Source organism: Equus caballus, chromosome 20, assembly GCF_041296265.1.
Source record: "Equus caballus isolate H_3958 breed thoroughbred chromosome 20, TB-T2T, whole genome shotgun sequence".
Taxonomy (NCBI): Eukaryota; Metazoa; Chordata; class Mammalia; order Perissodactyla; family Equidae; genus Equus; species Equus caballus.
In genome coordinates, this window is record NC_091703.1 from 44,109,712 (window position 1) to 44,122,422 (window position 12,711).

Genomic DNA, 12,711 nt, shown 5'->3' on the forward strand with positions numbered 1-12,711 from the left:
CCCAAGTAGACCAAGTAGACACTGTAACCAAGCACTAACAACAAAACCCTCGCAACTGGACTGCACAATATGATACGGAGGAAACCTCGGCTAATTGAGTCAGAACCTGTGTGTCTTGTCTCACATTCCACAACAAACTAACCTGCCTGTAGGGACATCGGTCCTGCATTGCTTCTGTTCACTCGCCCCCACGTCCTGCAGATATGTCCAGCTCAGGTTCCTGGATTCCTCCCCAGGCCCCCATCGAAGGCAGACAGAGCCGCCCGATGGAGCTTCCTGCATGCGCCTCTCCCTCCCAAGGCAGGGCTCCCTCAAACATAGTTCGGACCTCCCTCTTCCTCTAGAACCACCCTGGCTCCCCAGTGCTTCCCCCCGAAGCCCAGGCTCCCCAGCCTGATCCTGAAGCTCCTCCATGAACAGGGCCCTACCGGCCCACCCAGATGGAGGTCCCGCCAGGAGCCACCCGCAGGCAGGTGGGAGGCAGTTCAGTGCGGGAGCCTGGACACATGTTCCATCAGTTTCCTCACTGGTAACAATGGAACTGATGAGGTCCATTGTTCTTACAGAACTCTCAGAGGAATTAAATGGATGAGGAATACAAAGCACCAGGGTACGGAAGACACTGAACCAATGCTGAGCAAAGTCAGTGGGTGTGGGGTCAGGCCCACCTGGAAGGAAATCAGAACCACTCCTGATCAGCGCCTGTGAATCTGACACTGTGTCTATTGAGTAGGGGCCTGGGGAGAAAGGAGCCCACACCCACTCAGCTCTGACATCCCGGGCTGCCAAGATCCCCTGCATGGCGCCAGAGTAGGGGACACAGGCAGGAAGCTCCAAAGGGAGGTAAGTGGATAGCCCAACACGGACAGGAGAAAGGCACAGTCTGTCCATTTTACAGACAGAGAAACTGAGCCATGGTTGGCCCAGCCCCCGTCTGGGGGAGGAGTTGAGGAGTAGAGTCCCCAGGAGCATGCTGTCTCTAGCTCTGCTTGCAACGGTCCAGGCTCCTGTGAGGGTGACAGCGAGGTTGGGAGGAGTTACTGAGGCTCCAGAGTTCCCTTCTCAGAGGGTGGGCAGAGGGCTCAAGCCCTCGACCCCCATGCCCTTTGACAGGACTGCTGGTGGTGCCCTGCCCTGGTAGTGTGACAGTGGTTCCTCACCCCATCTCTTGAGGACACTTCTGAAGGAACCCCAAATCCCACCACAATGACATGCCCCAGCCCCTCTTGCAAAACTTCACACTGTGACAGGGGCTATTTTGAGCCCCCTGGGAGCAGGGCCAGCCCCACCCTAAGCCCAGGCTCCCCTCCCTCCAGCTCCCAAACCTGGACTCCAGGTCCCAGCTGCCAGAGTGGAGCCGGGGTCCAGAGGGTTCCAGCAGAGTCCTCTCCTGGGGTGCTGAGCTCTGGACTCTAGGCAGAGGGTGCTCACCCCACTCACACTGGTGGGGAGTCCACAGTGCAGAGAAAGGAGCAGATCCAGTCCTCAGAGAGCTTCCTGTCCGGTGGCGAGGGACGACCCACACTGACCCAGCAGAGAACAACTCAGAGTGGAACACAGAGATAGTGTACTGTGGGCAAAGAGTGATCTCGGGGGCCTGCAGGGAGGAGGCGGCCCTTCCCCGTGATCAGCAGAGCCCAGAAAAAGAGAAAATCAACATGGGAAAACAGTTGCTACACACCCTGACACACCGCTATAACAGGCAGAGCCACCCTCCTCCCTTCAGGAGGGCACCCTTGGCATTTTGGTGCGTAATTAGGTTCAGCGAGGGGACGCCCAGATCTCGCCTCTGCGTGTGTGTGCAATCCAGTTTTTGATCCTGTCTCTGGGCGAGACTCCAGCCGAAAGGCCGCGTTTGGCAGTCAGGAGGCCTGGCCTGGCTACAGCAGCACATCCCGGCCGCAACGCCCTCATGTGAACAGAAAAGTAATGCCCCCCTCACACCCCTACTGTGGGACTGAAGAGAGAGGGCACGGGGACCCGCCTTGTAACTAACATCTGGCAAGCGAGGGGCTGGCACTGTTCCCGAGGTTTTCTAGTTCGAAAACTCCATCCTGCTTTCCCACCTGTGGTCCCTGGGCACTGGTAGCTGATGGCCCTACTGCGTTGTCCTCCTTTTACCTGTCCCTCTGCCCTAATCCTGGCGGATGCTCACTCTGCATCGGGGCCGGGCGAGGAGAGGGGCAAGGGGGCGGGGCAAAGCAGTGAACTGGGAATCCTGTCCCCTTGATAGGCTCGAATGCCTGTCAGTCATAACTCCCAGCGGAGCGCCCTGAAGCAGGCGATGGGCTGCAGAGACCCCCGGTGGCCACCACCGGAATTACACATACACAGAGAACTCGCAGTGGTCTTAGTCTCTCTCTGTCTCTCTCTCTGTCTCTGTCTCTCTCCTCCTCTCTATCTAATTTCTTTTTCTTTGTAAATTACATCTTTTTAAAATTAAATCTTAAAATTGCTAGCATCCACTAAAGAAACAGCTGTTAGGGTCTTTCATCTGTTTAGGTGTTAATTACACAAATGTTTCTCTAGTGTCCACAGGTGGACAGTTAAGGGTGCAGAGATGATGCCAGGTCCATCCTCCCACCAGCCCCTCTGAAGACCCCTGATCTCTTTGCTCTCAGCTCCCCTCTCTCCCTCCTCTGCCAGGGACCCTCCCTACACTTCCTCACTGGAACTGAATCTCCACCTCCCCTGTCCCCTCAGTGCCCACAAGACCTCCCTAGGTGGAAGCACGTCACTGATCTACCAGACAGGTCTGGGCATGAAGCTTCTGACCACCCCTGGGGCCAGTGGGGCTTAGGGCTCTTGCTCAGACCCCTAAGTGCCCCGAGCTTGTCATCCACCTTCACCGTGACTTTCCCTGGAAAGGAGGGTGAAGCCAGAGCTCTGCAAAGAAGAGGCGGTGCACAGAGAAAGAGAAAGAAGAGAAAGAGTGGGCAGTCCATTGCTTGACCACAGTTTCCTCCTGGCCTTCTCGGCTCCTCCTCCAGAGGCTGGTCACAGGAAGGGGCACCTGGGCCTGGAGGAGAGGAGCCGCCTCTGCAGAGACCCGGGAGCTGTGTGCCCGGCAGGGCTGTGCCCTCCAGTCCAGATTCACCTCTGCCCTCCCAGGTCTCCCGCTCCCCACCCCGGGCCTTGGCCTCTCTCCTTTCGTCTGTCTCAGAGGCACTGGAAGAGGCAAGCGACTCAGGCCCCACTCCCGGCTTCCTCTCTCCAGTGCCCCCCACCATGTCCTCTCCCACCAGCACACTGGAAAAGGGCCATATGGCCCGGAGGTTCCCATTCCCACAACTGCTACTGCTGCTGCTGCTGCTCCCAGGTGAGGAGAAAGGGATCTTAAACTGGGAGGGGAGGAGAGGGGGTGACAGAGACAGCAGGGCCGGGAGCAAGTGGCTCTGTGGCCAGAGGGCTGGTGGCGGGGCTAGTCCTGGCGTGGCCCCGACCAGCAGCCTTGTTCCCCAGGCTCATGGGCACTATCAAAGGCCCAGGAACTTCACCGTGTGGCAGGGCAGACGCTCTCTGTGAGGTGCCAGTATCCGCCCAGGGGTGGCCCCTACCAGAGCAAAGGCTGGTGTAAGGAGGTGTCGAAGTTCACGTGCCTCAGGCTGGTCACCAGCTCCAGACCCCGCACGCTGACTCAGATCTCTCAATCCTCAATCTGGGACGACCCTGCTGCTGGCTTCTTCATTGTCACCATGACTGGTCTGAAGGAGCAAGACTCGGGACACTACTGGTGCAGAATCTACCACACTTCCGGAAACTCTGTCGATAGGTCCTTAAGGTTCTATCTGGCGGTGTCTCCAGGTGAGCCTCTTCCCCGGGTCCCCTCGCTCCCTTTTGGTGCCTCCTGGTTTCCTAGTCACGGAAGCCAGGCTGCCCTCTATCCCACTCTCGTAGGAAGGCTGTTGGGGACGTGTGCCCGGGGGACTTGCATATGTGCACACACACACACACCCTCACACACAGTCTGTCTCGATGATTTACAAGCCTCCTCAAAGATGCTCAAACGGAGCAGTTGAGGATGCTGACCAGTCTGAGCTCCTCTGACCTGGACAAGGGGAGCCCCAGACAGCCCGGCATCTTTGGAGGAGACACCTGTACCTGGCACATAGTAGGCACTCAAGTAAATGTGTGTCCACTGGCCACAAACCGCCCCTCCCCATGTTGGTATCATGTTGGTCTTTCCATTCTTCCTGGTCCAGATCAGAGGTCAGCAAACTGTGTCTGAAAGCTAAGCACGGTTTTGATTTTTTTTTTTAAAGATTTTATTTTTCCTTTTTTCTCCCAAAGCCCCCTGGTACAAAGTTGTGTATTTTTAGTTGTGGGCCCTTCTAGTTGTGCTATGTGGGACGCCACCTCAGCGTGGCTTGATGAGCGGTGCCATGTCTGCGCCCAGGATTCAAACCAGTGAAACCCTGGGCCGCCGAAGCAGAACACGAGAACTTAACCACGTGGCCACGGGGCCAGCCCCTGAAAGCTAAGGATGGTTTTTTAATGATTGGGAAAAAATGGAAAGTAAAATAATATCTTGTGATACGTGAAAATTGTAGAAAATTCAAATTTCAGGATCCATAAATAAAGTTTTTTGGGAAGACAGCCATGCCCATTTGTTTACGTAATGTCTATGGCTGTTTTCATATCATAATAGCAGAGATGAGTAGTTGTGACATAGACCACATGGCCCACAAGTCATAAAGTAGCTGTTCTCTGGCCTTTTACAAACAGTTTTGCCAACCCCCAGTCTAGATGAGGGCTTCTCAAAGTATCCGTGGTTGCAATGGACTGAATGTTTGTGTCCCCTCCAAATCGTGTGTTGAACTCCTAACCCCCAGTGGGATGGCCCTGCACCGGGGCGTCTGGGAGGTGGTTAGGTCCTGAGGGTGGAGCTCTCATGAATGGAATTAGTGCCCTTATAAAGGGACCGCCTGCCAGAGAGCTCCGCATCCTCTTTCTGCCACGTGAGGATACAACCTGGAAGAAGGGCCTCCCCAGAACCCCACCATGCTGCCACCCTGATCTTGACCTGCCAGCCTCCAGCACTGTGAGAAATGAGTTTCTGTTCATAAGCCAGCCAGTCCGTGGTACTTTGTGACAGCAGCCTGAGCAGACCAAGGCAGTAGTAGAGGACCTTTTAAAAAAAATCTCCAATTCATCAGTGACTATGTTTTTGGTAAAATACAATAAAAATAAATCACCAGAAACATAATAAGAAAAAACATATAAAATACAAGCCCAAAATGCTTATTAGATTTGACAGGTGTAAAATTACATTTCAACAAATACAATCAGAACAAACATAACATAGGGAAAAAACTTTTAATCATAAAAGTTACAGGGAGGGGGCTGGCCCCGTGGCTGAGTGGTTAAGCTCGCGTGCTCCACTGCAGGCAGCCCTGTGTTTCGTTGGTTCAAATCCTGGGCGCGGACATGGCACTGCTCATCAAACCACGCTGAGGCAGTGTCCCACATGCTACAACTAGAAGGACCCACAACGAAGAATATACAACTATGTACCAGGGGGCTTTGCGGAGAAAAAGAACAAAAAAAGTTACAGGGACTGGCCCCTTGGCCCAGTGGTTAAGTTCGAGTGCTCTGCTTCGGCAGCCCAGGGTTCGAATCCTGGGCGCGGATATGGCACCACTCATCAGGCCATGCTGAGGCGGCGTCCCACATGCCACAACTGGAAGTACCCACAACTAAAAATACACAACTATGTACTAGGGGGCTTTGAGAGAAAAAGGAAATATAGAAAAAATTTTTAAAACTTAAAAAAATTACACACGTTCATTGAAAGTGTACATGCAGGTAATTGATGTAGTAGCTTAACATTATACCTGTAACATTTTATTATACCAGTAACTTTTGTTACTGGTATAATCCTAACCAAACAAAACTGATCATAATTAAATCATAACTAAAACAATCATAAATAAACAATCATAACTAAACACAAAGTTAGAAGTGAAATAGCAATTTTCTGTATTAAATGTCAATATTCACACTTGGAACAAACACTCTAAATATCCACATTTGAAGATTTTAATGTGACAAATGAGCATTCTTCTTGCTTATTAACTTACCTAATCTGAGTAACATTAGTGACATCATAACTCTCAGGGGAAAATGTATAAAGAAATTGTTTTGATGCTTTGTTTTAATAACACTCATAGCAGAAAACTGGTCTCACTGACGTGTGTTGACAGAAATACAAAAAAAATATTTTTAAGCAATCTCAACAAGCTCAGTATTTTTAACTTTTACAAAAGGAAGCACGTGATGCTGTATTTTCAAAATGCATTTTCAATCCTTCATCAGTAGCTAGTTCCAAAATTTTATCATAAAGTATAATTATATTTAAATTATCTTTTGATGAAAAAAATGGATTCTGAATCTATGACTTTCCTATGCATATATCTTCTTTTGACAGAAAATAAAAGTCAAAACATTCTATCAAATTATTAAAGCTTTTCTATGAGTACGTACTTTTGCAGATGCGCAATATTGAGATCATCACCTATTTTGTTGATCATTTTTATTAAATTCAGAACACGACATAATTTATAGAAGCTATCCTTCTAAGCTTCTTTTGTTTTTGTCCTTAGATTTTATTTGCCATTGAAAAACACGTTGCCTTCCTTCCTTGCATGGAAATATTAATATCAAAGCTCTAACAGAAACAAGTCTGACTGTGAAATTCACATCTTTAAAAAGCTGGTACTAAACTGATTTCTGTCTTGCGCAAACATTAGGAGTTCTTCCCGTGGATCAAAGATTCTCGACGTGGCATTCGATAACGACTGCTTAGGATCAGTTTCCGTGTCATCACATAATAAAGAGAATGATTTCAAATTCTGTACATTCATCTTTATGTAATCCACAATTTTTACCACGTTGTTAAGCATGCCGTTCAGTTCAGCTGAGTGTTTTTCATAACAAGACTTTCTCAGTGAAGGAAGCAGTGCGTTGATTTACATTCTGGCCCAAGGCTCCTTAATCTGAATGCTACTCCAGAATGCTTCCCTGTCATAGCAACTGCAGCCATCAGAACATACTCCTTCAGATTGCACCTATAGTAAGAGAATAGCTATCTTAGCAATATTTGTGCATTTTTCAACTTGCTGTGAAAAATACTTTGCTAGCTTTACAGTTATGTGTTAATTAACAATGGGGGTAGGTTCTGAGAGATGTGTCATTAGTCGATTTCATTGTTGTTCAAATATCACAGAGTTCACTTACACACACCTAGATGGTGCAGCCTCCTGCACACCTAGGCCATAAGGTACTAATCTTATGGGACCACCATCATATATGCGGTCCCTCATTTACCGAAACTTTGTTATGGGGCCCATGACTGTATTCATTCTGGGAGTGGATCTTCCATATCATTAGCTAATTCCTGAATACGTGGAGCTAAAATGTCCTGGTTTGTGCTATTTAAGCTCCCTTCCTTGCTATAGATTAACCCAACACCGTGAAGCAAACATCTGCCTTGCAGTCTTTCAACGCTGTTTCAGCAATTATAGACAGAGTTTTAGTCTTAGCAATTTCACAAGAAGCCCACAAAACATTAGAGTTTATATGTGAAATATTGACTGCTTTCAAGAGCATTTTTTTTTTTTTAAAGATTGGCACCAGAGCTAACAGCTGTTGCTGTTGCCAATCTTCTTCTTTTTATTTTTCTTCTTCTCCCCAAAGCCCCCCCAGTACATAGCTGTATATTCTAGTTGTGAGTGCCTATGGTTGTGTTGTGTGGGACGCTGCCTCAGCATGGCCTGATGAGCGGTGCTGGGTCTGCGCCCAGCATCTGAACCATGGAAACCCTTGGCTGCTGAAGCAGAGCGCGCGAACTTAATCCCTCAGCCATGAGGCCACCCCTCCAAGAGCTCTTTAATTTAATGCTCTTTTTTGTTGTTGTTAAAAATGATTAGTTTGTTTTGAACTTGTGTTTTCATGTTTTGTATGTAAATGCCATTTGTTTTTATGATGTTTTTGCTTCATTAGCCAGTACATCTCAACAAATAACTCACTGGGTTTTAGTACTTCGCCATGAATCATAGTTACAAAACTCACACTCTCTGAGCGCCATACTTTCCCATCGCTGCCGTAACGAATTACCGCCAACACCGTGGCTTACAACACCACAGATGTGTGATCTCCCAGTTCTGTGGATCGGAAGTCCACTGTGGGCCCCTCTGGGCTAACATCAAGATGCCAGCAGCCTGTGTTCCTTCCTGTAGGTTCTTAGAGAGAGTCCATTTGTTGCTCATTCAGATCTTCGGCAGAATTTGGTTCCTTAGAGCTATAAAACGGAGGTCCCATTTTCTTGCTGGCTGTCTATGGAGAGCTTTCCCAGCTTCTAGAGGCGGCCATATTCCTTGGCTCATGGCCTCCTTCCTCCACCTTCAAAGCCAAAGATCCTTTCCTCTCTGTCTGTAGCTGGGGCACATTCTCTGCTTTTAAGTCCTCGTGATTAGACGGGACGCACTCACATAGTCTCTCCATCTCAACATCTTTAATCTTAACCACCTCTGAAAAGTCCCTTTTGCCATGTAAGGGAACATATTCACAGGTTCCTGGAACCTAGGATGTGGACATCCAGGGGGCTGTTGTTATGCCCACCACAAGGAGGGATGACATTTTCCAATAAAACCAGTACAAACTCTTTGGGGTAACTTCAGAAGGGAAATTTTCTTTGAAAGCAATTCCACTATCATCATTTAGTTTATTATTACTGCTACAGTCAGAAAAGATATGTCTTTTCTTGATGAAAAGCTCAGTGACTTTTGTTTTGCTATGTGTTAATTAGTAATCAAATTAGCTAATTACTACTCTAAATTAGCTAATCATGTTAAACTCTAAACTTAAAAAAAAACAGGTTTGATTGAAAATTAAAATGATGGCAAAAATAACAAATGATAAAAATAATTTTTTCAGGTGTTTATACACTATTGGGTTATAACTGACCAACTAACCTTAACGTATCACAGGCAGGAATACGGTCCTACTGTGTGTTACTGGCACACAGCTTGCTCCATGCGCAGCTCTCTGTGCCACTTTGGCAGCACTCGGACTTATCTATATCCCGTTCAACCAGATGAGTTTACTAATCTTGCTTGGACCTTGAGGCAATGTCAAATTGATATAAAATCTCAAAATCCTTACTCCTAATTTCTGTATTTACTTTGTGGCAAGCAGGTTGCAATTTGTGGACCGGCGCCAGCCCGTCACACATTCAGTGGCCCAGGACTAGAATTTTCTGAGCGTCTCAAGGACCTCCTCCAGGCTGGGAACATGGGTAGTTCCCAGCTGTCATTCTGGGCAGGCTTGGAGAGAGTGTTCCTGTGGGACAGGATGGTGTCCGCATGCCTGTCAGCCTGGGACTCTCTCCAGGGAAGACCGTCCAGGGCAGCCCCTGAGCCCAGGGGTGTCCCAGCCTCAGGCACCCTCTCTCCTCTGGGCCTCTCCCAGCCCTTGACCCTTTCTTTCCCCCCCCTTTGCGGGAGACTGCTCCCCTCAAGGACCCTGGGTGTGTGTGTAGACTTGGCCGAGGACGCTGAGAGCCCCCACTTCCTGTCACAGCGTTGGGGCCGACACTGTGTCTTTCCCATCTGGGCCTCCCTCTGCCCTCTGCAGCCATTGTCTTCTCTTTATCCTCAACAGCCCCCAAGACTTCTCCAGAGATGCCCTCCCCACAGCCTCCCCCACGGGATCCGAGCACGGGTAGGTCTGGGTCTTCCTGGGAAAGAAGAGCAAGCAGGGCAGGTGGTCAGCAGGCAGGTCACAAAGTCTCAGAGTCAAGAGGGGGCTCCATAAAAGGTATTTACCCAGGCCGTTGAGGCAGTGGGGCCTGCGGGCTGGCCTAGGCTCTGCCACAGAACCAGGAGGGACAGGGCCGTGACAGCAGCCCTTAAAATTCCCCATGAGGCTCCCCCTTCCCCTAACGGCCCCAGAAGTGTGCGAAAGGGAACGATGTCAGAGATGAGAGCTCCTTAAAGACCGTGGCTGTTTCCACACTTGGGGAGGCCCAGAGGTAAAGAGGGCCCATCCAAAGATGTGGAGCAGCTCAGAGGGAGGCCCGGGCCTGCTGACTCCTATTCCAGTGCTCCTCCTGGACCCAGGGACACCTCCACAGGCCCCACATAGAGCCTGGGCCGCAGGTCTGTCTAGTCCTGAGCCGGGGGACTTCACACACCAGTCCCCACTCCCCAAATTGGTTTTCTTCTAGGCTGATGAGCTTCTGTTCTCAGTCCAGCCCGGTCCCCTGTTCCAGCTTTCCTGCCAGCAGGAACAGGTGGGCCATCCCATCTGCTAACCAAGGTCCCATCTCTTTCCTTGGCAGCCTCTGCCTCCATGCAGGCCACCTGGGCTCCCCATGACCTGGTCTCATCACAGACCCAGAGCTGTGTGTCCCCGACTGGAAGAGCTGGAGAGACCCCCGGGGCTTCCTCTGCTATCACCGCCCCTTCACGGTGAGTTCAGCTTGCGACCCTCATCCACACACGGGCCTGGCTCAGGGGCCCAAGGACAGAAGCTGCCACCCCAGGCTCGGTCCTCTCCCCTTTCTGTCCCTCTGTCCTCCAGGCAACAAAACCCCACCCCCCACTCCAGTCCTGCAGCCCCCAGTGCCCTGGTGCCCCTGCTGTGTGGACTCCTCGTGGCCAAGAGCCTGGTGCTGTCAGCCCTGTTTGTCTGGTGAGTGGGGTTCAGGCTGGACTTGGGGGGAAATGGAGCAGGGAACAGCCTCTGTCCCTGGGTAGAGAGTTGGAGGGGAAAAAATTATAATCAACAGCACTCTCCAGATTAAACCCTCACTGAATCCATCCATCTTGGGTGTTCGTTACAAGCTCAGCTTTGTCTTTCAGCTGTAAACTCTCACGCATCTTGTCCACGTTTCCCACCCCTCCCCACTCTCCCTCCCCCTCTAATTCATCCCTCCGTTCATCCCTCCGTCAGTAACACCGACAGGAACAACCAGAAGTCCCTCCCACCGCCTGCCCTTCATGGAACCAACGCCTATGCGCAGCCCCCATCTCAGAAGCTGCCTCATCCTAAGTCCTGAGGGAAAGAGGGTTACACAGGAGGGAGAGTCACAAGCTCTGGGGAGAAGGGGACACACGAGGGAGCACAGAGGTGGGGCTGAGGGAAAGGTGCAGGGCCAATGAGAGAGTGAGGAGGACATGGAGACAGGACCAGGTCAGGCCAGGAGCCAGCGTGGGGAGAGAGGGACACGGCCAGAGAACGATGCCAGTGGTTTCACGTGTTTCTCCCTCTCAGGACCTCACATCTCAGGACCTTAAGGAATCGACATGTGCGGCACAGAGGGAGGTCTCTGACGTGCCCAGCTCGGCGCAGACCAGGCCCCTGGGCACTTCCTGCTGAGCCTCGGGACCCAAGAAGGACGGCCAGTCTCCCTGCAGTCCTCAGGAGCTCCTCCCTGACCTCTGAACTCTGCCTTTCCCGCGAAGAAAAGGCCAAAGCCTCCCAGAACTTAAGCCAGCGCCCTTGGCTACCTTCCTCACTCCAGTGCTGAGGATTTCCCAGCTCCGCCCCCGCCCAGGTCCAGGCCCACTGCTGGCTCACACTGTGTTTGCCTCTGGGCCAGCACCGTCCAGACATGGGAGCCAAAGCCCAGGACAGCACCTTTCCACCAAATCAGAGTCACCACTGCTGACAGCTCCCACTCCTCCTCTTCCCTTCCTCCTCTACCCCCACCTCCTGCTCTCCCTCCTTCTCATCCTCCTCCTATAGCCCCACAGCTCAGCCACGCCCCAGATCACTGCCGACATCTCTCTCTCCCTCTCCCCTTGCTCAGCCACACACTGCCAAAGCCTCTCTATCCGCTTCTCTCTGTTGCTTCCGTCTCTTCCTCCTCGTTTCCAAAACCCGTCACCTCGCACCTCTGTGTGGACCACTATGTCAGTCACCTAACTGGTGTCCCGCCTTTGCTCTCCACGTCCCAGATTGTTCCCCCTTATACATCCCTCTCAACAACGCCTCTGTGCACTTTGACTGTGTGGGAATTGAAGTCCAGGGTCATTTCAGGGCCCCAGGCTCTGCCAAGGTCAGCCACCCCTTGTCACCATGTCACTGTGCATCCCCCATGCTGTCCTTCTTGTGCCACCAAGATGGCCACAGGCTCGGGAGAGAAGTGAACCCTCCTTTTTCTGCACAAGTTGAGCAGGACGCTCCTCACGACCACGAGCGAGGTGGCCCTGGTCTGACGCCCGGCGCTGACCCTCCCTACTGCTGTCCTCTCTCTGACACTTGTTATCTCAGTGTTGGACTTTCCAGACTGAGCCTCTAACTTTATTATCTTTTCTCTCTTGTTCTTCATCCATTTTTCTTTATTCCTGCTTTCTGGGAAAGTTCCTCAAGGTTGCAGTCCAAGTCTTCCATTCAAAGGTTTACTATTTATGCAAGCACATGTTCAAGTTTCTAAATGGTCCGTTTGTTCTCTGAACGTTCCTTTTTCACCTGCATGTTTTATTTGGGGATGCCATATTTTTTCTGGCAATATTAAAGTTTTAACTTTTGACGTTTTTTTTAAGCCTTGTCTATTTTCTGTTTCCTCCAAGTGCCTTTTTGTATCTTTTGTTTTCTCCTTTCATTGGCCTCTGTCTTTCCTCAGATCTTTCTGGAAACCTCTGCTGCTTCTCGGCAGCCCATCCATATTTAAAGGTTTGGATGCCCAGTGTGTGTGTCATGGACTCT

The 12,711-nt window shown here is 50.7% G+C and overlaps 1 protein-coding gene across 3 annotated transcripts; it reads left to right on the top strand.

The window, feature by feature from the left end:
• The first annotated feature begins 556 nt into the window (after positions 1-556).
• On the top strand, positions 557-12,547 carry NCR2 (natural cytotoxicity triggering receptor 2). Of its 3 annotated transcripts, none has more exons than XM_070244559.1 (7): positions 557-843; positions 3,246-3,319; positions 3,463-3,804; positions 9,661-9,720; positions 10,340-10,469; positions 10,609-10,692; positions 11,275-12,547. In XM_070244559.1, exons 2-7 carry the CDS (start codon positions 3,265-3,267, stop codon positions 11,528-11,530), a joined length of 927 nt encoding a protein of 308 aa, XP_070100660.1. In that variant the 5' UTR covers positions 557-843; positions 3,246-3,264; the 3' UTR covers positions 11,531-12,547. The 3 variants fall into 3 exon arrangements, with proteins under 3 accessions (XP_070100660.1, XP_023480675.1, XP_070100659.1); XM_023624907.2 differs by having other exon boundaries at positions 583-843; positions 3,218-3,319; XM_070244558.1 differs by having other exon boundaries at positions 591-843; positions 3,218-3,319; positions 10,582-10,692.
• Positions 12,548-12,711: the final 164 nt, after the last annotated feature.

Coding starts and splice junctions, on each gene's coding strand:
- NCR2 (XM_070244558.1), top strand. CDS start 3,229: ATGTCCTCTCCCACCAGCACACTGGAAAAGGGCCATATGGCCCGGAGG. Junction 10,470..10,581: donor GCTATCACCGCCCCTTCACG/GTGAGTTCAGCT, acceptor TCTGTCCTCCAG/GCAACAAAACCCCACCCCCC. Junction 10,693..11,274: donor CTGTCAGCCCTGTTTGTCTG/GTGAGTGGGGTT, acceptor TCTCCCTCTCAG/GACCTCACATCTCAGGACCT.